The sequence below is a fragment of the Mustela putorius genome, unplaced genomic scaffold (assembly GCF_011764305.1).
Source record: "Mustela putorius furo isolate JIRA1106 unplaced genomic scaffold, ASM1176430v1.1 tig00003867_pilon_pilon_pilon, whole genome shotgun sequence".
Lineage (NCBI taxonomy): Eukaryota > Metazoa > Chordata > Mammalia > Carnivora > Mustelidae > Mustela > Mustela putorius.
The window spans coordinates 22,451,481-22,476,801 of NW_025422019.1; the positions used below are offsets into that span (position 1 = coordinate 22,451,481).

At 36.0% G+C, this 25,321-nt stretch overlaps 1 protein-coding gene across 1 annotated transcript in view; it reads right to left on the bottom strand.

Moving 5' to 3' along the window:
- The window catches only part of LRP1B (LDL receptor related protein 1B), a 1,620,129-nt gene that overhangs the window by 597,378 nt on the left and 997,430 nt on the right, over positions 1-25,321 (bottom strand). The window contains exons 30-31 of the mRNA XM_045066491.1: positions 5,246-5,420; positions 4,299-4,393 (exon numbers count right to left, since the gene is read on the bottom strand). Coding sequence (XP_044922426.1) covers positions 4,299-4,393; positions 5,246-5,420 — 270 coding nt within the window. The remainder of the gene's footprint in view (positions 1-4,298; positions 4,394-5,245; positions 5,421-25,321) is intronic.

Here is a 25,321-nt window from a genome sequence, read left to right on the forward strand (position 1 = left end):
GCTTAATTTTATAGATAAGAAAACCCAAAACACACCATATTGTCTACATTAATGTGTCTTTACTATCCACGGTCTTTAATGTCATAACTTACTATTCTAAGAAACTTTTGTCTGGTAAATTTGTTTCAACATAATATTACTGCAAATTTCAGGAATTCCAGATAGCCCATCAACTCTTCAGCCAAAAAGCAACAAATGATACTTTATACTTCAAGATTCTTTGATCCACATTCCCTCAAAATCTTTCTGTATCTACCAATGCAGAATTATATAATGATCCTTACTTAATGCTCTTTACCATGCCTCCAACTGAAACATCTATACCACACCAGACTTCTAAATCTCAATTACTATTTTAATGTTGTTTTTCCCTCTCTGAAACACTGCTAAAACATTGATGACTTAAAGTTCTTCCTCAGTGTGGGAAGTAAGAAGCTCAGCTTTGTCTAAACAACAAGCTGTTTGGGGGATATTTTAACATAGAGAAGAGAAGAAAGTAATGACCACTCATATTCATTACCCAGAATTGAGCAATATTAACTTTTATTATATTTACTTTGAATCTTTTTATGAAATATGACCTAAATTTTACTAATACAGTAAACCCTCTTGATAAAGATGAAATTTCACAGTAAAGTCATCATTGTTCCTTCCCAAAGAGAATTGCTATTATAAAATTGGTGTGCACATTTCTAGCTTACCTCTTTCCATTTATTTTATAAATTTACTCATCCAGGAGCAATATATATTAATGTATGTTTCATTTTGTACTTACATAAGTGGTATTATATTGTAAGTACCATTCTGCCAATTACTTTTCTCGCCCAACATTTTTGAGATCTATTTATGTCTTTTCATATATATTTACATACATACCTGTATTTCAGCACATAAACATGCTGCATTTATTTACTCATTCCTCTTTTGATGAAGATTTAGTTTCTTTCTAAATTTTGTATTATTGTAAACAATGACATATTGAATATCTTTGTACTTGTGTGAAGGATATATTCTTGAATATACATAGAGACATATTCTTTAGACAACATATTCTTTAGAGTATGTAAGTGCAGAGTGGCTGGAACATAAGACATTGTATATGTGCCTTTAATTCTAAAAATAGCTCCAAAGGTAGACATTATTATCTCTATTTTAAAGATAATAAAACTGAGCCTTTGAAAAGGAAAGAAGAATGTTTAAAGTTACAGAGTTAGTAGTATTAGAGCAGAGATTCAAATCCCTCTATGTTTGGTTCCTAAAACAACTTTTTCCCCAACCATATTGTTCCTCACATACAGCAAGAGGAATGTTTTGTGTGAATGTGATAATTGTTAAGTTGTCCTTAGTTTTTAGGTTCCTGAAGTTCTTTCTCCCTCTTGCACCTTACACCTTGGAGTGGGCATTTAAAGATGGCAAATGATAACGATATGTTAATGACCTACCAACATAGAAATCTTATTCATTGTAGGGAAGTAAAGGAGAAAAGAGGCAGGAGATACTTTCACCTGCTCACTCGTTTCCTCTGTCCATCAAAAATAAAGATATCTGTGGGCAGAAATGTGGTAGAATACGTTGTAGTTAGGATTTCCCACAGAACACCAGGATATCCAGAAACATAAGAAGGGGAAATGATTTGTTACATTTATATATGGACAAGACAGTCTCTCATTCAGCTTTGCAGAGACCAATTTTAGCACCTGGGTAACATGACTAGTTAGTTAGAGTAGAAAGTTACAGAAGGAACTTGTAAGACCTATTTGTAAAGAACTACAAGAAGACGAGGGCACAGTTGTCTTTTTGCTCCAGGGATTATGTTTGAAAGATTTGAGAGAAGAATTGAACTGCTTCGAACCTGTTTACCTCTTAGAACTAGCAGCAAACCAATAATGAGTTGAGTCCTCACATTTACATAAAAATTTGTTCATGTCAGAGGTTCACTTGGTACCTTATTCCTCTGCAAGATTTCTTAGTATTCTACTGTATGCTTATTCTTCACTGAACTCATTCAGACTACCAGTACTGCAGACAATCAAATCATTCAAATTCCAGTCTATTGGACCCAATATACCTTGTATTATTACTCCTGACAGGTTTTATTATTAAAGGCCAGATGTTCCTTTAATAAATTTTCCTCATTCAATCCTCATGGGAACTTTATAAAATAGACTTTTTTGTCTCAATTTTATAGATGAGGAAAGCAAGTACTACCAAGGTAACACTAATTTGCTGAAGGTCACTGAATTAAATTTACTTAATGAAATCTAAAATGATTTAGCTTCTTGTGTCCCTTAAGGAAAAGGGCAGTGTCAAGCCTAGTACAAAACCTGATACTCAATAAATATCTGTACTGAATGAAAGAATGACTTGCAAGCCATACTCATTAACGCTGATTTAAGGCATTGTTTGCAGTGAGATTCTGGATTATTTTGTCTCGCACAAGTTAAAATTTAAAAGTATCCATCTGAATTGATTTTAAAGTGATTTCCAAACTAACAATAACTGATGTGATGTAGACATCTAATATTTGTTGTTGATACTGAATCCTCATTCATATACAGTTAAAAATATCACTTGGTACATAACACCTTGAAGGCCCAACTACAAAGTATAAACAGGTAACACTATTTTTCTTATAAACTCTCTCTTTTTTTAATAAAAAAGCTGCTAGATTTTTTAAAAATTTATTTTGAGTAGGGGAATGGAATCTAGTATTAATGAAGATAAGGTTTTCCCATTATAGAAACAAGCATATAAATTAATATTTTGATGTAACCTGTGGCTCCCACATTATAGTTTTAGGACTTTATTTGCTCATACTATTTTCATCATACTCACTTTTCCATATTAAATATTCTGAACAATTCTAGATAAGCACTAACTGAATTGCTTGAGTACAAATTAAATCTTTTGTATGGGTCCTAATCTTGTAAAGCCCCTTGTTTCTTTTGTCCTATCATTTTCCACATAGAAGTATTAGCATTTCAATTTGCCTTTAATTTCTAACCCTACCTTGAATTCCAATTGTGTATCAAATCCTAGAACAGCCAGTCCAAAGAAAAGAGTTGTTAATATTATCATTTTCTATTAGAGGTTTAGTCTACAGACTACATGAAAAGAATTATTTATTATAAATTTTACTGATAGTAAACCTTTACTGAATGATCACTAGTAAAAATGAACTACTTCAAATAAGGATACTACCACATCTCTAAAATAAGAATAATTGATGAAAAGCTTGATGGTGAATTCATTTTTCTCCAGAATTAAAAATATATTGTGTTTAATTCAAAGCAAAATTATGATTTTCTTTTGTATATTCCATTATTTGCATGTAATATGATATCAAAATCTAGGTTCATTAGTTCATTATTGGATGTTTTTTTTTTTTTAAGATCCTTGAGGAGCACCTGGGTCGCTCAGTGGGTTAAAGCCTCTGCCTTCAGCTCAGGTCATGATCCCGAGGTAATGGGGTCAAGCTCTGCATCTGGCTCTCTGCTCAGTGGGGAGCCTACTTCCTCCTCTCTCCTGCCTGCCTTTCTACCTACTCTGTCTGTCAAATAAATAAATAAATAAATCTTAAAAAAAAAAAAGATACTTGAGATGACAAATAGGCAATGTGATAGTTCCTGCCTCTTAAAGCAATATAAGAAAAAATGAGGAAAGAGTGATTAGAATTTGAAAAAAATATATAGATAATAATGTGAAGGATATTTGTGCAAACATATATAACGTATTAACTTATAAAAGAATCTTTGTAGTTAAAATTTTTAAAAAATGTTTTGTGTATATACATCAGAGTTTTCTTCCAGCACCATTGAGTCTTAGCTAATAATTTATTATGGTTAACAAAGGTAGAACAAACCAAATAAACCTACTGCATAGTGAATAAAAACTGTTGAAAAGTAAATACTAAATACTTAAATCATTATAACTATTAATCATGACACAACAATGATAAGGGGAAGTTTTAGTATATTATATTGCCACTGTAACAATGTATCGAGGTATTCACCATTGAAAGTAAGATATTTATTAATTGTATCAAGTTTTAAGTGACTTCAATACAAAAGATACTATAAAAGCTCTCATGTTAAAAGAATTTATCTTCTTATTCACAAAAACAATGTTTCCTCCTTATCCAACATAGATCCAATGGAATCAATGAGATTGAGGAATTCCTGATTAAATTTATATTACTAATCTATAATATTTTCTTTTAGGTTCTAGATCAAAGATACATTTATAGGTGTGTCATATTAAAAACTGCATGATTATTAAAAGGAAAAGAAAAAACCTACCAACTGGTTCCTTCTGATTCTGAAAGAGAATCTTGCTGTTACTGCCGTCCATGTTTGCCATGTTAATTGTGTTTCCATCTGTCCAGTAGAGTTTCCTTAATTTAAGAGATATGAATTAAAAATATTAGAGATAGGCCTACTTGTTAACTAGAAACATACACTGAGGAATAAAGTTAATGTCAAAGTAAATTCTTGGTATAAGATTAATTCTTTTTAAGAAGAGCCCGAATTGTTGAGGCACTTGCTGATGATAAGGTGCATGTTTGCCTGGGAAGAAAGCACCACTCTTTCTTTTTCCTGTCATTGAAGGAAGCAATCAACTCACTTCCTTTGCCCTCCTACATTCACAACTGAAATTTTTACCTATAAATATAGTAAATTACTTTCATTTAAAGTAATGCATCCAGATTGAATCCCCTGGGTTTAGAGAAACCAGATACTAAAGAAGAAGAAAAGTCATTTCAGCCATTCCCCCTGAAAGCACTGGGGAGAAAGTATTTTAACCTTACACAAGCTCTCTACATGGGTACATGAGGATTAGCCAGAAGATGGGAGAATCTGATTTACTTAGCAGTGACAATAACATCAGCACACAGGTAAATATGTTATTAAAACTAAACACATGTAAATATGTTATTAAAACTGGTGTTTGAAATAAAATTAGTGACTTTTCCCTGCATATCCTTTTTTTCTTTTCTTAAATGTTGAACTGTTGTTACTCCTTAGAAACATAAATTAATAAAATCTTGCAATAATGTATAAAAATCTGGCTTTATGCAGATAACAGAAATCTCTAACCAGGGATCTCTTTTACGATTTCCATATTAACTTTTTTTGACTGGTATAGTTGGTATGTTAATTCCTCTAAATTAAAGTTTTTATATCAAATCAGGACAAAAATGTGTGAAATTTTTGGAAAACTTTACAAAAAAATAATCATACTTTACCCCCTGACTGGGTGAGCTGCAAGACACTGTGGCTTATCGATTCCATGGATAATTGAGGTTTTCAAAGAGCCATCTAGTCGTGCTACATTAATTTGTGTTTCATCAAATTCGGAGCTAACCCAGTATAAATTACGTGAGACCCAATCCACTGCTAGCCCTCTGATACTCTGAATATCTGTAAAACAGGAAAGAGAAAATTAAAAGTGAATGAAGTTGCTCATTCTTTTTGACTTTCCAAGTAAGTTATTTTCTGTCTCTGGGAAAATTTAATTTACACTTTAATTTGTTAGCTAAAATTGTACAAGATTGTAATCTCATTCCCTTATCAGCCCTTCTTAAGGCATGAATAATCATTAATGTCTTACTGCTGAGCCATTTGAAAACCTGAAGCAACAATTAGCATTGAAATTACACCAACACTCAATGATTCACTAGTAAACACTTAGGAGCAGACACAGGCAGCAGTCTTATGGGCCAAGGTGACCAAAATTCAAATTAGAGTAACAGCTTCTCCAGTTGGTAGCACATCTTTCTAGTTAGGAAAAAGTACTTGTGGGCCGTCAACAAATGGGCTATTTTGTGTTTTAATGTGCCAATTTGTTCCTGAAATGAAATAAAGCAATTCAACTTTCCTAAAAAAATCACCAGAGTCGAACATCTTTCAAAATAGATAATTAGCAGAAATTGACTGAGATATGTCCAAAGAAACAAAATCCTTTTAATATTCCTCCAACATGGATTCTACAGAAATTACTGAAATCTAATTAAGTTTCGATTCAATACAGCCAACATGAATATTTAGATTGTTATTCCTTGATTATTTAATTAGCCATCTTTTAAAAAAGATAGAATTCAGGCTTAAATGCAAGTGCATGTTTTAATTAAAGAAACCAATCAAAATCAAGTATTTAAAATGATGGATTCTTTTTTTTTTTTTTAATTTTTTATTTTTGATAAACATATATTTTTATCCCCAGGGGTACAGGTCTGTGAATCACCAGGTTTACACACTTCACAGCACTCACCAAATCACATACCCTCCCCAATGTCCATAATCCCACCCCCTTCTCCCAAACCCCCTGCCCCCGGCAACCCTCAGTTTGTTTTGTGAGATTAAGAGTCACTTATGGTTTGTCTCCCTCCCAATCCCATCTTGTTTCATTTATTCTTCTTCTACCCACTTAAGCCTCCATGTTGTATCACCACTTCCTCATATCAGGGAGATCATATGATAGTTGTCTTTCTCTGCTTGACTTATTTCGCTAAGCATGATACGCTCTAGTTCCATCCACGTTGTTGCGAATGGCAAGATTTCATTTCTTTTGATGGCTGCATAGTATTCCATTGTGTATATATACCACATCTTCTTGATCCATTCATCTGTTGATGGACATCTAGGTTCTTTCCATAGTTTGGCTATTGTGGACATTGCTGCTATAAACATTCGGGTGCATGTGCCCCTTTGGATCACTACATTTGTATCTTTAGGGTAAATACCCAATAGTGCAATTGCTGGGTCATAGGGCAGTTCTATTTTCAACATTTTGAGGAACCTCCATGCTGTTTTCCAGAGTGGCTGCACCAGCTTGCATTCCCACCAACAGTGTAGGAGGGTTCCCCTTTCTCCGCATCCTCGCCAGCATCTGTCATTTCCTGACTTGTTGATTTTAGCCATTCTGACTGGTGTGAGGTGATATCTCATTGTGGTTTTGATTTGTATTTCCCTGATGCCGAGTGATATGGAGCACTTTTTCATGTGTCTGTTGGCCATCTGGATGTCTTCTTTGCAGAAATGTCTGTTCATGTCCTCTGCCCATTTCTTGATTGGATTATTTATTCTTTGGGTGTTGAGTTTGCTAAGTTCTTTATAGATTCTGGACACTAGTCCTTTATCTGATATGTCGTTTGCAAATATCTTCTCCCATTCTGTCAGTTGTCTTTTGATTTTGTTAACTGTTTCCTTTGCTGTGCAAAAGCTTTTGATCTTGATGAAATCCCAGTAGTTCATTTTTTCCCTTGCTTCCCTTGCCTTTTGCGTTGTTCCTAGGAAGATGTTGCTGCGGCAGAGGTCGAAGAGGTTGCTGCCCGTGTTCTCCTCAAGGATTTTGATGGATTCCTTTCGTACATTGAGGTCCTTCATCCATTTTGAGTCTATTTTTTTGTGTGTGGTGTAAGGGAATGGTCCAATTTCATTTTTTTCTGCATGTGGCTGTCCAATTTTCCCAGCACCATTTATTGAAAAGGCTGTCTTTTTTCCATTGGACATTCTTTCCTGCTTTGTCGAAGATTAGTTGACCATAGATTTGAGGGTCTATTTCTGGGCTTTCTATTCTGTTCCATTGATCTATGTGTCTGTTTTTGTGCCAGTACCATGCTGTCTTGATGATGACAGCTTTGTAATAGAGCCTGAAGTCCGGAATTGTGATGCCACCAACGTTGGCTTTCTTTTTCAATATCCCTTTGGCTATTCGAGGTCTTTTCTGGTTCCATATAAATTTTACCATTATTTGTTCCATTTCTTTGAAAAAGATGGATGGTACTTTGATAGGAATTGCATTAAATGTGTAGATTGCTTTAGGTAGCATAGACATTTTCACAATATTTATTCTTCCAATCCAGGAGCATGGAACATTTTTCCATTTCTTTGTGTCTTCCTCAATTTCTTTCATGAGTACTTTATAGTTTTCTGAGTATAGATTCTGTGTCTCTTTGGTTAGGTTTATTCCTAGGTATCTTATGGTTTTGGATGCAATTGTAAATGGGATTGACTCCTTAATATCTCTTTCTTCTGTCTTGCTGTTGGTGTAGAGAAATGCAACTGATTTCTGTGCATTGATTTTATATCCTGACACTTTACTGAATTCCTGTATAAGTTCTAGCAGTTTTGGAGTGGAGTCTTTTGGGTTTTCCACATATAGTATCATATCATCTGCGAAGAGTGATAATTTGACTTCTTCTTTGCCGATTTGGATGCCTTTAATTTCTTTTTGTTGTCTGATTGCTGAGGCTAGGACCTCTAGTACGATGTTGAATAGCAGTGGTGATAATGGACATCCCTGCCGTGTTTCTGACCTTAACGGAAAAGCTTTCAGTTTTTCTCCATTGAGAATGATATTTGCGGTGGGTTTTTCATAGATGGCTTTGATGATATTGAGGTATGTGCCCTCTATCCCTACACTTTGAAGAGTTTTGATCAGGAAGGGATGCTGTACTTTGTCAAATGCTTTTTCAGCATCTATTGAGAGTATCATATGGTTCTTGTTCTTTCTTTTATTGATGTGTTGTATCACATTGACTGATTTGCGGATGTTGAACCAACCTTGCAGCCCTGGAATAAATCCCACTTGGTCGTGGTGAATAATCCTTTTAATGTACTGTTGAATCCTATTGGCTAGTATTTTGTTGAGTATTTTCGCATCTGTGTTCATCAAGGATATCGGTCTATAGCTCTCTTTTTTGGTGGGATCCTTGTCTGGTTTTGGGATCAAGGTGATGCTGGCCTCATAAAATGAGTTTGGAAGTTTTCCTTCCATTTCTATTTTTTGGAACAGTTTCAGGAGAATAGGAATTAGTTCTTCTTTAAATTTTTTTGGTAGAATTCCCCCAGGAAGCCGTCTGGCCCTGGGCTTTTGTTTGTTTGGAGATTTTTAATGACTGTTTCAATCTCCTTACTGGTTATGGGTCTGTTCAGGCTTTCTATTTCTTCCTGGCTCAGTTGTGGTAGTTTATATGTTTCTAGGAATGCATCCATTTCTTCCAGATTGTCAAATTTATTGCCGTAGAGTTGCTCATAGTATGTTCTTATAATAGTTTGTATTTCTTTGGTGTTAGTTGTGATCTCTCCTCTTTCATTCATGATTTTATTTATTTGGGTCCTTTCTCTTTTCTTTTTGATAAGTCGGGCCAGGGGTTTATCAATTTTATTAATTCTTTCAAAGAACCAGCTCCTAGTTTCGTTGATTTGTTCTATTGTTTTTTTGGTTTCTATTTCATTGATTTCTGCTCTGATCTTTATGATTTCTCTTCTCCTGCTGGGCTTAGGGTTTCTTTCTTGTTCTTTCTCCAGCTCCTTTAGGTGTAGGGTTAGGTTGTGTACCTGAGACCTTTCTTGTTTCTTGAGAAAGGCTTGTAGCGCTATATATTTTCCTCTCAGGACTGCCTTTGTTGTGTCCCACAGATTTTGAACCGTTGTATTTTCATTATCATTTGTTTCCATGATTTTTTTCAATTCTTCTTTAATTTCCCGGTTGACCCATTCATTCTTTAGAAGGATACTGTTTAGTCTCCATGTATTTGGGTTCTTTTCAAACTTCCTTTTGTGGTTGAGTTCTAGCTTTAGAGCATTGTGGTCTGAAAATATGCAGGGAATGATCCCAATCTTTTGATACCGGTTGAGTCCTGATTTAGGACCGAGGATGTGATCTATTCTGGAGAATGTTCCATGTGCACTAGAGAAGAATGTGTATTCTGTTGCTTTGGGATGAAATATTCTGAATATATCTGTAATGTCCATCTGGTCCAGTGTGTCGTTTAAGGCCTTTATTTCCTTGCTGATCTTTTGCTTGGATGACCTGTCCATTTCAGTGAGGGGAGTGTTAAAGTCCCCTACTATTATTGTATTATTGTTGATGTGTTTCTTTGATTTTGTTATTAATTGGTTTATATAGTTGGCTGCTCCCACGTTGGGGGCATAGATATTTAAAATTGTTAAATCTTCTTGTTGGACAGACCCTTTGAGTATGATATAGTGTCCTTCCTCATCTCTTATTATAGTCTTTGGCTTAAAATCTAATTGATCTGATATAAGGATTGCCACTCCTGCTTTCTTCTCATGTCCATTAGCATGGTATATTCTTTTCCACCCCCTCACTTTAAATCTGGAGGTGTCTTCGGGCTTAAAATGTGTTTCTTGGAGGCAACATATAGATGGGTTTTGTTTTTTTATCCATTCTGATACCCTGTGTCTTTTGACAGGGGCATTTAGCCCATTTACATTCAGGGTAACTATTGAGAGATATGAATTTAGTGCCATTGTATTGCCTGTAAGGTGACTGTTACTGTATATGGTCTCTGTTCCTTTCTGATCTACCCCTTGTAGGCTCTCTCTTTGCTTAGAGGACCCCTTTCAATATTTCCTGTAGAGCTGGTTTGGTATTTGCAAATTCTTTCAGTTGTTGTTTGTCCTGGAAGCTTTTAATCTCTCCTTCTATTTTCAATGATAGCCTAGCTGGATATAGTATTCTTGGCTGCATGTTTTTCTCGTTTAGTGCTCTGAAAATATCATGCCAGCTCTTTCTGGCCTGCCAGGTCTCTTTGGATAAGTCAGCTGCCAATCTAATATTTTTACCATTGTATGTTACAGACTTCTTTTCCCGGGCTGCTTTCAGGATTTTCTCTTTGTCATTGAGACTTGTAAATTTTACTATTAGGTGACGGGGTGTGGGCCTATTCTTATTGATTTTGAGGGGCGTTCTCTGAACCTCCTGTATTTTGATGCTCGTTCCCTTTGCCATATTGGGGAAATTCTCCCCAATAATTCTCTCCAGTATACCTTCTGCTCCCCTCTCACTTTCTTCTTCTTCTGGAATCCCAATTATTCTAATGTTGTTTCGTCTTATGGTGTCACTTATCTCTCGAATTCTCCCCTCATGGTCCAGTAGCTGTTTGTCCCTCTTTTGTTCAGCTTCTTTATTCTCTGTCATTTGGTCTTCTATATCACTAATTCTTTCTTCTGCCTCATTTATCCTAGCAGTTAGAGCCTCCATTTTTTATTGCACCTCATTAATAGCTTTTTTGATTTCACCTTGGTTAGATTTTAGTTCTTTTATTTCTCCAGAAAGGGCTTTTATATCTCTCGAGAGGGTTTCTCTAATATCTTCCATGCCTTTTTCGAGCCCGGCTAGAACCTTGAGAATTGTCATTCTGAACTCTAGATCTGAAATATTACCGATGTCTGTATTGATTAGGTCCCTAGCCTTCGGTACTGCCTCTTGTTCTTTTTTTTGTGTTGAATTTTTACGTCTTGTCATTTTGTCCAGATAAGACTAAATGAAGGGGCAAGTAAAATACTAAAAGGGTGGCAACAACCCCAGGAAAATATGCTTTAACCAAATTAGAAGAGATCCAAAATCGTGAGTGGGGAGAAAGGGGATAAAAAGAGGTTCAAAAAGGAAGAAAGAAAAAAAAAGAAAAGAAAAGAAAAGAAAGAAAAAAGAAAAGAAAAGAAAAGAATTTTTTAAAAAAGAATACACCTAAGAAAAATGTAAAAAAGAAAAAAATATATATATTAGATAAACTAGTATAAAATCGTTAAAAAAGAAAAAGGTAACAGTTAAAAAAAAATTTTACCCGAAGGCGAGAAAAAAAAAATGAAAAAGAAAAAATTAAATTAACTGCAAGACTAAAAAAAATTACAGGAAAAAAGCCATGAGTTCCGTGCTTGGCTTTCTCCTCCTCTGGAATTCTGCTGCTCTCCTTGGTATTGAAACCGCACTCCTTGGTAGGTGAACTTGGTCTTGGCTGGATTTCTTGTTGATCTTCTGGGGGAGGGGCCTGTTGTAGTGATTCTCAAGTGTCTTTGCCCCAGGCGGAATTACACCGCCCTTACCTGGGGCCGGGGTGAGTAATCCGCTCGGGTTTGCTTTCAGGAGCTTTTGTTCCCTGAGCGCTTTCCGTAGAGTTCCAGAGGACGGGAATACAAATGGCGGCCTCCTGGTCTCTGGCCCGGAGGAGCCGAGAGCCCAGGGCCGCACTCCTCAGTGCGCGCTCAGAGAACCGCGCCCAGTTACTCCCGTCTGCCTGACCTCCGGCCGCGCTCCGAGCTCACCGAGCCTGCGACCGGTTCAAGGTAACACCGAGCTGCGAGCTTACTGTCGGCTCTGTCTCTGTAGCCGGCTTTCCCGTTCCAATACCCGCAAGCTCTGCGACACTCAGACACCCCCGATCCTTCTGTGACCCTGCGGGACCTGAGGCCACGCTGACCCCGTGTGGGCTTCGCCCCGGTTTAGCCTCTGGAGCGATGTCCCTCAGCAGAACAGACTTTTAAAAGTCCTGATTTTGTGCACGGTTGCTCCGCCGCTTGCCGGGAGCCGGCCCCTCCCCCCGGGGTCTATCTTCCCGTCGCTTTGGATTCACTTCTCCGCCGGTCCTACCTTTCAGAAAGTGGTTGTTTTTCTGTTTCCAGAATTGCTGTTTTTCTTCTCTTCGATCTGCCGATGGATTTTCAGGTGTTTGCAATCTTTAGATAAGCTATCTAGCTGATCTCCGGCTAGCTGAAGCAGTCTCAGCTTGCTACTTCTCCGCCATCTTCACTATTAGGTCTAAAATGATGGATTCTATAAAATCTTTTTAACATTTTACTAGAACATCTTTTTAACATGTTACCCTATAAAGTAAGCCAGGGTAGTCCCCAATCAGTGGCACTTAAACAGTCTAATTTGGTTTTATTTTTATTTTATTAAGTTTTATCTGGAAGCATACTGAATCTCTAGAGCTCTTTAGACCAGTGCCACTCAAACTTAAAAGACCTCTGGGGATTGTTACAAGGAAGACTTGATTCAGTCATTCTGAGGAGTGGCCTGACATTCTGCAAGTTCTAACTAGCTCCCAGGCACAGCTCCAACGCAGTGGTTTCCACCCACCTACCTCCAGAATCCCAGATCCGCTGTTGCTTAGCTCTTCAAATTGCTATGTCTTCCATTTTTATCATTTTTAAAAGATGCCACAAAGCTAGATTTTCATGTGAATGTGAAAACACCAGATTTATAAAATTTGCTAATTATTTCAAAATGTAAAAGACCAAAATAAGGCGTAGAGACCTGGCAGTTCTGGGTGGGTTGTAACAGTAATGCTGGCACGGTAGGATCCATCGCATGTTTATGTCCTCCAATCCTGACAGAGCCTCCTTTCTGCTCTGAAATCCTCTTCCTACTTCAAAATAACTTTTAGTCACAGTGCCCTGAGGAGATATTCTCCATGTTTCAATTCTCTTCTTATCAACAGTCTCTCCTCTGCAATTTACCTTTCATCATCAATTTACTGGTAAGTTGGTGAATCTTAAATGTGAATTTTATTTCTCAACCCAATACTCAGAATTTATTTTCATTTTCAGTTATCCTCATCTAGATCCTTTTTCTTGAGAAAAAATAATACAGCACTTCTGTAAAGCTAAACCTGCCACATCTGAGACTTACTCATTTGCCGCACTGACGATATTTACTCCTTCTGTTCCTTCACCCTCTGGACTTAATAGGTTTGCTGCAAGATAGTCTTGCATTTATAATGAGAAGATTTGGCTTCATGTTCTAGGTTGGGTGCCTATTTTTTGTCTTTAATCAAGTCACTTAAATTTCAGCCTCTATTCTTATCAGGAAAATGAGGCTATCTACAGATAATACATAGGATTCCTGTGAGTATTACATTGGATGATACATAGTTAAGCAGTTTAATGCTGGGTTGAGGGGTATTTTGCTAATCCAAGGACGTAACACTTTCTGCATTTTTACCATGGATTGCTTGGCATTGGCAGAAATAACACAATGCATTTTTATTTCCTCTAAAATACATATTCTCCAAAGGTTTTGGTTTTTGTTTTTGACTGTTTTTTCACTGCTCAAAATCCTTCTATTTATTTCTAATTGACTCCCAATCACATGGTCAGAGAATACATTGCACTCCTAAATTGGGAAGCATAGCCAAATGTAGGCAATTAATACCTATTTAGTCCTTATCAATTCTATGGTTTATGCTCTTTCAAATATTTTTCTGTCTTTGAGACTGCAATAGCATACAGTCTTTTTCCTCATCCAACCAAATGATTTCGTTGCTGTCAGGTTATTTTTCAGACTAGAGAGCTCTGCATCTTGACCTTTGTTTGTCCCAAAGATATTCAATAGCTTCCAACCACTCAGAAAGTGATGTCTAAATTCCTTAGCCTGGTTTTCTGTGCAATCTTAATATAACTACCTTTCCAACTTTATTTCTCAAAATTTTTAACCAATTACCTCACACTTCAGTTATACTGATGTTTTCAGATTTCCAGAGTTGCCCTGACCTTTCTAACCTATAGGGAATTACCTGTACCTCATACCTTACCACATTTCCACTAACCTGAATCACACACAAAAATAAGCAAGCTGTTGGCAGCATCACCCTTCATACACAAAAACCTAATCAATTCCTTTCTATATTCCAGCCAAAAACTTTTCTCTACTTAATAAGACTGTATTTGGTCAATTGCTTTGTACTTCACGTGATAGTTATTTGTTGACACATTATTACTCACACATATACTTCTTGAGGGTAGGCTTCTTGTTAATATATCTTTATCGCTCCCTTCCAAAATGTATATAACACTGCTTTAAACATTAATATTTTAAATAAATTGATGAAAAAATTCATGACCATGCATAATCTATAATTTTAAGGGTATCTGAGCTGAATTAGAAATATCAGATAGGTCTTCAAGTTCATTCTCAAGAGTAAATATGTATCTAAATACATACCCAATATTAATTCTCATGCTCTTATCCTTATCTTTTGTCTACCCAATGGATTAGAGTTTCTAATTACCAACTTTAATTCTAAAATAAAACTTTTGTCTTTTTTGACCCTTCTTAATACCTACATTGGGTTTTTTTTTTTTTTTAGACTTATCTGGTAAATTCACCATAAGAGTGGGAGGGATAAAAAACTGCCATACATTTAGTGAAATTTTTCTTTCCTTGATAAAAATATTGAAATAATTGAAATAATAAAAAACATTGAAATATATATTGAAATCATTCTGACTCAATCTCTGTTTTTAAGAAAGTCAAAGACTTCTTTTTTTTTTTTTAAGATTTTATTTATTTATTTGACAGAGAGAAATCACAAGTAGAGAGGCAGGCAGAGAGAGAGAGAAGCAGACTCCCCGCTGAGCAGAGAGCCTGATGCGGGACTCGATCCCAGGACCCTGAGATCATGACCTGAGCCGAAGGCAGCAGCCTAATCCACTGAGCCACCCAGGCGCCCTGAAAGTCAAAGACTTCTGAGTAAATTTCTCAAAGGGTTCAATTTTCTATATTGAGGAACCCTTATCTTTTGAACTAAAACAGATTAGATATTTTGAAAAGCCTGTCACTGCGATAATATCTTCTGAAAAATGATAAATTATAACTTTTAAATAATGTATCATGATCACAAGATAGGAAAGTCTCTACATGCTAACACAGACTTGTTTGTTAGCCAAAACATAAAGGAAGGCAAATGAGAATATGGAGGCTGGTGCAGCCATAGGGACAAAAGCCTGGGAAATCAAATCAAATGGTAATCTAGAGATCCATGGATTATTAGTTGCTTAGTGCAAGTGGGTTCAGTCTTTAAATGCACAAATACAAGAGAGCTAAGCAAGAACAATACCAGGTATTTCAGGAGGATATACATCATCACTAATAGGTGAATAGGAAAAAAAACAAAAACAAAAACAAAAACAGGAAACCTTCTTGCCTGATTAAAAAGGAGAATAATTTAGTAGTAAAAACAAAATTTATTTTCTCTGTTCTTTCTCTGAATACAGAAAACAAAACATAATAAAACCAAACCAAGCCCAAACCAAACACAAACAGACAAATACTTTAAGCATAGATCTATACTGGTGCAAGAGATTACTAGTTTATAAACAAGATATCCACTGGCTGGGTAGGGGATAATGAAATTCAAGTGATTTCCAGTTTACAGTGACTCCTCTTTCCTCTAGCAGAAGCAAATTCAAATCCTCTATGAAAGAAAAAAAAAATCCTCAACCCTCGACCTCATAATTTCTCTAGATTAAATTCATTCTCATAGAAAATCAGAACAAAAAAATAAAACAGAAAAAAATGAAACATAAAAGGAAGAGTTATGAGAAAAATCAACAGATTTAAGCCTACAAAGCCTACACGTTTTTACATTATTGTACAAGACAAAGAAAAGTGAGTGGACTATTTTAAAGGAAAACATATGCTTTGAAAAATAAGCATAGCCAATAATTTATTGATTTATTTTTAAATATTTATTTATTTATTTTAGAGAGAGTGTGTGTGTATGTGGGTGGGGTGAGAGGCAGAGGAAGCGGGAGAGAGAGACTCTCTAAGCAGACTCCCGACTAAGTGCCAAGCCTAATCCCATGCCCATAATATCATGACTTGAACAGTAATCAAGAGTCAGATGTCCAACCAACTGAGCCACCCAGGTGCCCTACTAAAAATTAAAAAAAAAAAAAAAAAACACAAAAACAAAATATTGGAAGACATAATATGAACCAAAAATGGTTTGTAAATAAATATTGTAAACAATATTTTAAAAAGAAGCAATGTATTAAATAGATTAACCAGCAGCTTAGACCTAATTCAGTCAGTAAACTACAAGACAAATTGAAGGAGTTAGCCAGAGCCAACACAGAGAAGCAAAAAGGTTAAATGAGTTGGAAATCAAGCATATTTAGTCAAAGTTTCTGAAGGAGGAAATAGACTAGGTTATAGAAAATGGTGAGAAATAATATTTGAGGGTTTTTCCTTCCCTGGGCTGATGCAAGATATGATCCCATAGGAGGCACAACAGACCCTTGGTAGCTAAATAAAAACATCGTCATGAGGACAAAGAAAGAATGTTAAAAGCATTTAGTTAGATAAACATGGAGATTCTTAATAGGAATAAATAATGTAAAATATGGTAGAATAATATCTGCAAAAGGTTGAGAGACAATAACTCAACTTGAAATTCATACTCAACAAAATTATCTTTATATCTATATCTCAACAACAAAAATATTTTTAGTTAAAAAATGGCCAAAGGGATGGAATAGACATTTCTCAAAAGCAGATACAAAAAGGGTCAACAAGAACACGAAAGGATGTTCAATATCACTAATCATAGGGGAAATGCAAATCAAAATCACAATTAGAGACCACTGCACACCCATTAGGATGGCTGCTGTAAAAGCAACGACTACCACCACCATAAAACCAAAACCCAAGTGTTGCCAAGGATGTGGACAAATTGGAACCTTTCTAAGTACTATTGGTAGGAATGTGAAATGATTCAGCCTCTGTGGGAAACTGCATGGCAATTTCTCAAAAAAAAATTAAAAATAGAATTACCATATGATCCAGCAATTCCACTTCTGGGGGCATGCCCAAAAGAACTGAAAGCAGTGTCTTAAAGATACACTTACGTTCACAGCAGAATTACTCACTGCAGCCAAAAGGTGCAAATAACCCAAATGTGCATTGATATACCTACCTATATAGTTAAATATACACAAACACAATGGGATATTATTCAGTGCTAAAAAAAAAAAAAATTCTGACACTTGCTACATTGTGGATGAACCTTGAAGACATCATGCTGTGTCAAATAAGCCCTTCACCAATAGGCAAATACTGTGTGATTCCACTTATAAGAGGCACCTAGAGTACTTAAATTCATAGACAAAGGAAGTAGAATGGTAGACACTTGGGGAACAGAATTACCAGGAGTTAGTAACTGTTTAATGACTATGAAGTTTCAGTTTTACAGGATGAAGAGTTCTGGAGATTGGTTCACAGTATGAATGTACTTAAAGTTACTGAATTGTACACTTAAAAAGTGTCAAGATGATAAATTTTATGTATATTTTACCATGATCAGAAAAAATATCAAAAACAAAAGATAAATAAATATATTTTCAGACAATATATCAGATTATCACCAACAGATTATCAGTAATATAAAGGAACATTAAAAGACATAAGTTAGTGAGAGGAGAAATGACCACAGTACAAAGGCCTTAGTTGAAAGAGGAATGGGGTAAGCACATAAATTGGTTGACATGTAGATAAATCTAAATGGAAAACACATACACACACACATATAATCATTGTCCATTCTTTGCTTGTGAAATTTCTCTTTCTTTTTTCTCTTCCCTATGGAGTGGACCTACTGATACCAGCATCTTAGAGGTAGGCATGAAGGCTTTTGCCCAAAATCAGATATGCTTTCAAAAAAGGAGGGGATCTCAACTGTCATAATTTTCTGAGAGCAGATATGGCTATATCCAATCAAAATTCATTTGAAGTGGGTTTTGGGGAATTGTGTATTTGTTTTTAGGGACAAAGTTAAAAAAAAAAAAAAGCAAATTGGTAACATTTTGCCAAGCTTTTTCAAGGGAACTTTGTAAATGTTAAATATTCCATTTATTGCAACTAAGAAAAACTGAACACACACATGTTACTATATATAACACTGGGATACAAATTAACCAAACATCCATAAACACAATCCAGCTTAAGAAGTAGAATATTAAAAATACTTTAGGAGCCTTCTATGTACACTTTCACTAATTTTATGCTTCTTCAACTCTGAACAATATAGTGTTTATCATTGTCTTGGTTTCATCAGTTTTAACACAAATATACGTATTCTAAACCTATGTTATTGTTTCTTTTTTCCTCGAGAATCTGAAGCAGAACTGCAACTTTTCACTAATCATATCTCTTAATCTCCTAAACCTATAAATATTGATATTTTATAGGAATAATTCACTGCTGATTTGGGAAAATATCCAAAGCAAGGGTGTCTATTTTGTTTACATCTGCATCATGTATCCAACATCTTTCCAATAATCACCTCTGGTTAACTTCACCTCTCTCCCAGCCATCAGGTTTGATTACTTCTATATCATACCCTTGATATGTATCACCTTCTTATACCTCTCATTGTTCTAGTCTAATTTTTGCTCTAGATTTAGAACATTTCTTAACCTTCTAGCTGTATCCTTATCTATAATTCTTATTTTCAGTGTTTCAAATTTCCACATAATTTACCTTCAAAAGAGTTTAAATCATGACCTTTAACCAGCTGTAAAAGTCTTTAGTGGTTTCTCACTGCCTTTAGAAAAAAAAAAAATACAAAAACAGCTCTTCTTCCTGAGGTAAAACCTTTTGTGCTCTGCCTGTCGCATTAACCTTATAATTTATTCTTCTTGAATGTCTAGCTACTGCTCACTACTTGCTCCTCCCTTCATATGAAGTATCCAGAGCTTTGTAACTACTGATATTTCAACCTGGATTGATCTGCTAGCATTTCCCCCCAAGGTCTTATTTGACTGCTATTTCCTAAGTGAGCACTTTGGTGATCTCATATAATAAGTTGGTATTCCTTGTGCTAATTTTCTAAGTAGCTTACACCCTTATTAAACTGCATATTTCATATAGCCTTATATTTTGGTTAGCTGTTTATATCTCATTCTTTCACCAGACATGAAGCTGCCTGAGGTTATAGACAGTCTTAGCTAAATATAGCCATCTCTTCACCCATCTAATGTTTCACATATAGAAACCACATATAGAATTTCCCTATAGGGAAAAAATAAAATAAGATACTATCCTTCTCGGGCACCTGGGTGGCTCAGTGGGTTAAGCCGCTGCCTTCGGTTCAGGTCATGATCTCAGGGTCCTGGGATCGAGGCCCGCATCAGGCTCTCTGCTCAGCAGGGAGCCTGCTTCCCTCTCTCTCTCTCTGCCTGCCTCTCCATCTACTTGTGATTTCTCTCTGTCAAATAAATAAATAAAATCTTAAAAAAAAAAGATACTATCCTTCTCACTAATATATAAAGACTAAGCATAGCAAGTATGGCTTATTTAGCATTCATTGTTATAGATACAAGTTCTCAATGAAATGGCATTTATAGGTGTGGTTTTGCCTTTTTTTTTTCCTTTTCTTTTCTGTTTTTAAATCACAGATGTTGACATTCTTCCACTGAAAGATTTCCTGGGTGAAAATGAAAATTGAAAATGCTATTTAGAAATAGGCAAAACAACAGATGTCCACTACTCAAAATCTCTTGAATTCAAGGCCTGGTTCCAAAATCTAGACTCTAGATCTCACTTTTATTACTGACTTGTTTTCTTTTCCTTCATTCTTGCTGGACCAATTTTCATAATAGTTGTTGTTTTTTTTTCTTTAAGCATTTTTATTAATGGGTACAATTAAATATGGTGTCTTGCAAAACAGAGGGAACGGATGAATTTAGTACTCAGTGACAAAATAATTGTTGGCAGAAGAGCGTAACAATTTCAAATAATAATGGAAATCTAGGGGCGCCTGGGTGGCTCAGTGGGTTGAGCTGCTGCCTTCGGCTCGGGTCATGGTCCCGGGGTCCTGGGATCGAGTCCCATATCGGGCTCTCTGCTCAGCAGGGAGCCTGCTTCCCTCTCTCTCTCTCTGCATGCCTCTCTGTCTACTTGTGATCTCTGTCTGTCAAATAAACAAATAAAAAAAAAATAATGGAAATCTACTTTGAAATAAATCCAATTAAATTCAAAGTACCATTGAGAATTAAATTTTATATTGTAGCAATGTGATCAAAAGTCTACATTTAAAGAGTTTATATTTTTACAGTTAAAAAAACATATTATTATATGATAATTCCCTACCATACAAATGAGGGTTTTTAATAAACAGATAACTTCTAATGTGTATTAATCTTCTTTTTGTTCATTTTAGCATCTGCTAAACTCAGATGCTTTCAGATGGTAGATGACTCTAGAATTTGTTCAGTCAATGGTACTTGCCCAAAGTTGAGCCCTTAATTTTCCAGAAGTGAATGATTCACTTTGCCCTAGAATAACCAGATACATCTGGATTTTTTTCCCAGTAAAAAGTGAATTTTTATTGACAGTAGCCTGGGGCCTTATAATGCTACCAACATATCTCTAAAAGCTTTTTCTTCTATGTCAGAATAACCAAACTATTGGAAAAGGGATGGAATACTTTTACGCTTCACCGAGGTGCTACTAGGTGAAATCAGCAGATTATGCTGAATGTTTGTTAAATGAATATTGGAAATAAATATTTGTACAAACCATGTGATTATTAAGATTTTCTGTTCTCTATCTGGCAAAGTTCCTTATTTGTAAAAGAGAGGGACTCTGGGTCAGGAGGGAAAAACCACAGAACTTTAAAGTCAATTCCAACTTGGATGAAACAAGCCCTGCCATTTCTTACTATGAATTAAATGACTTGTCATTTTTAAAAACAGAAAGTAACATTTACTTCAAAGTACTGTATGGGGAATTAATGATAGATAAAAGGAGAATAGATACAAAGAGAGAGGCAAGATGGCAGAAAAGTAGCTGACTGAAATGACATTAGGTTCCAGGAGTTCAGCTAGATAATTATCAAAACATTCTGAACACCTACAAAACCAAGAGGAGATCAAAGAGAAGAAAAGCAGCAATTCTAGAAACAGAAAATCAACCACTTTCTGAAAGGTAGGAAGTGCAGAGAAGTGAGTCCAAAGCAATGGGAAGTTAGACCACAGGGGGAGGGGCCAGCTCCCAGGAATCAGTGGAGCAGCAGAGCACAAAATCCAAACTTTCAGAAGTCATCTCCCCTGAGAGATATCATAGCAGAGGCTAAGCAGAGGTGCAGCCCTCACAAGGACAGTGTGGTCTCAGGACCCGCAGGGTCACGGAAGGTTTGGGGGTGTCTGAGTGTGGCAGGGCTATCAGGTATCAGAGTGAGAAGCTGAATACAGAGACAGAGCCAAGGAGTGAGCTTTCAGATCAGAGTTACCTTAAATGGTGATCTGAGGCACAGTTGGGCCAATGCTCTTCAAGCAAGAACCCCACAAGTGGCAAATCCAGGGAGACCCACCTTCCTGCTCTGGGAAGAGCAGCATGGCAGGAATCTGCTGGGTTTAGAGACATAAGGAAGGGCCATTAACCAGAGATAGAAATGCTTGGTCACAGGCCAGGTGAGCTTGGACTGTGGCTGGAGACCAGGGAGACAGGAGTGATTGACTGCTTGTCTCAGGGAGCACACTGAGTGGGGCTCTGAGCTCTCAGCTCCTCTGGGCCAGAGATTGGGAGGTGCCATCTTTATTCCCATCCTCCGGAGCTCTAAGGAAAGCATTCAGGGAGCAAAAGCTCTGAGAGCAAACCAAGCAGAATACTTAGGCCTGTCCATGGCAAGGGCAGTGCAATTCTGCCTTGCACAAATACTTTTTTTTTTTAAGATTTTATTTATTTGACAGAGAGAGAGAGAGATCACAAGTTAGGCAAATCAGCATCCAGAGATAGAGGGGGCAGCAGGCTCCCTGCAAAACAGAGAGCCCGATGTAGGGCTTGATCCGAGGAAACTGAGATCATGACCTGAGTCGAAGGCAGAGGCTTAACACATTGAGCCACCTAGGTGCCCCTCAGGGAAAGACATTTGAGAATCACTGCAACAGGCCCCTTGCCCAGAAAATCAGCAAGAACATCCAGCTAAGACAAAGTTCATGAATCAATGAGAATAGCAGAACTCCAGAGTTAGGGGAAAGCAATAAATAGAATTAATGGCTTTTTCCCCATGTCACTTAAGTCTTGAAAAGTTAATTTTTTTCAAAAATATTTTTCTTATTCCAGTTTTTAACTTTTCCTCTTTGAATGTTTTTAACTTGTTTATCTTAATAATACCTTTCTAAAAAAACTTTTAAAACCTTTATTGTTATAGTCATATTTTATCCCTTCATTGTATTTAATCTTGTTTTTTGTATATGTATGTTTTTTTTCCTAAAAAATTTTAAGATACAATTTCTTCTAATAGAACAAAATTTCTAATCTCACACATGGCTTTGTTCTACTTTCCAGCCTGAGCACATTTCCTACTCTATTTTTTTTTCTTTTTCCAAACAACTTATTATCACTTCCTTTTTTAGAATTTTTAAAAAATTTTGATCTTTACTGTCATATTACATCTCTTCATCATGTTTGCATTTATTTTTCTATATATGTAAGTTTTTCTTTCTTTAAATATTTGGGAGGATATTCTTCTAAGAAATTTAAATACACCCAAAATCAAGTGGGTGGCTCTGTTCTATTCACCAGTCAAATGTGTGTGTGTGTGTATAACTTTTTTATTTTTTATTTTTATTTCCTTTCCCCCTCTTTCTTCTCCTCCCAGTTTTGGATCTCTTCTGATTTTGTTAGCATACATTTTTTTTCAGGTGTTTTGCCACCCTTTTAGTATTTTTTTCTCTCACTCATATTCATATATGGATAAAATGACAAGGCAGAAAAACTCATCATGAAAAAAGTAACAAGAGGCAGTACTGACAGCTAGGAACCTAATCAATATGGACATTGGTAATAAGTCAGAACTAGAATTCGGAACAACAATACTCAAGGTGCTAGTTGGGCTAAAAAATGGAATTGGAGGATATAAGAGAAACCCCATCTGGAGAAATAAAAGCCCTTCTGGAGAAATAAAATAACTAAAATCTAAATAAGCTGAAGTTAAAAAAAGCTATTAATAAGGTGCAGTTAGAAATGGAGGCTCTCACTGCTAGGATAAATGAGGCAGAAGAGAGAATTAGTGATATAGAAGACCAAATGATGGAGAATAAAGAAGCCAAGCAAAAGAGAGAAAAACAACCACTGGACCATGAGGGAAGATTTCAAAAAATAAGTGATACCATAACAAAACAATACTAGAATAATTGGGATTCCAGAACAAGAAAGAGAGAGAGGGAAGAAGGTTATTAGAGAAAATTATAGTAGAGAATTTCCTTAATATGGCAAAAGGAACAAGCATCAAAATCCAGGAAGCACAGAGAATCCCCCTCAAAATCAATAAAAAATAGGTCCATACCCGATCATCTAATAGTAAAACTTACAAGTCTTAGTGACAAAAAGAAAATCCTGAAAACAGCTTAAGAAGTCTGTAACATACAATAATAAAAATATTAGATATTAGACAGCAGACTTATCCACAGAAACCTGGCAGGCCAGAAAGAGCTGGCAGGATATATACAGAGCACTAAATGAGAAAAGCATGCAGCCAAGAATACTATATCCAGCTAGGTTATCATTGAAAATAGAAGGAGAGATAAAAAGCTTCCAGGACAAACAAAAATTAAAATAATTACCAAACACCAAACGAACCCTATAGGAAATATTGAAAGAGGTCCTCTAAGCAAAGAGAGAGCCTAAAAGCAGTAGACCAGAAAAGAACAGGACAATATACAGTAACACTCACCTTACAAACAATACAATGGCACTAAATTCATATCTTTCAATTGTTACCCTGAATGTAAATGGGCTAAATGCCCAATCAAAAGATACAGGGTACCAGAATGGATAATAAAACAAGACCTATCAATGCACTGTCTACAAAAAACTCATTTTAGACCCAAAGATACCTCCAGTTTTAAAGTGAGGGTGTGGAAAACAATTTACCATGCTAATGGACATCAAAAGAAAGCTGGGGTGGCAATCCCTATATAAGATAAGTTAGATTTTAAGCCAGACTATAGTAAGAGATGAAAAAGGACACTATATAGTACTTTAAGGGTCTGTCCAACAAGAAGATCTAACAATTTTAAATACCTATACCCCTAACATGAGAACAGACAATCATATAAACCAATTAATAACAAACACATTGACCATAATACAGTATTAGTAGGGGACTTCAACACGTCCCTCACTGAAATGGACAGATCATCCAAGCAAAAATCAACAAGGAAAAAAAGGCCCTAAATGATACACTGGACCAGATGGACATCACAGATATATTCAGAACATTCCATCCCAAAGCAACAGAATATACATTCTTCTCTAGTGCACATGGAACATTCTGAAGAATAGATCACATCTTGGGTCACAAATAAGGTCTTAACTGGTACCAAAAGATTGGGATCATTCTCTGCACGTTTTCAGACCACAATGCTCTGAAGGTAGAACACAATCACAAGAAGAAATTTGGAGAGAGCCCAAATACATGGAGGCTAAAGAGCATTCAACTAAAGAATGAATGGGTCAACCAGGAAATTAAAGAAGAATTGAAAAAAAAAATCATGGAAACAAATGAAAATGAAAACACAAATGTTCAAACAAAACCGTGTTCAAAAACAACAGTTCAAAATCTTTGGGACACAGCAAACACAGTCCCAAGGGGAAAGTAGATAGTGATACAAGACTTTCTCAAGAAAGGTCTCAAGTATACAACCTAACCCTATACCTAAAGGAGCTGGAGAAAGAACAGCAAAGAAAACCTAAACCCAGCAGGAGAAGAAAATCATAAGGATCAGAGCAG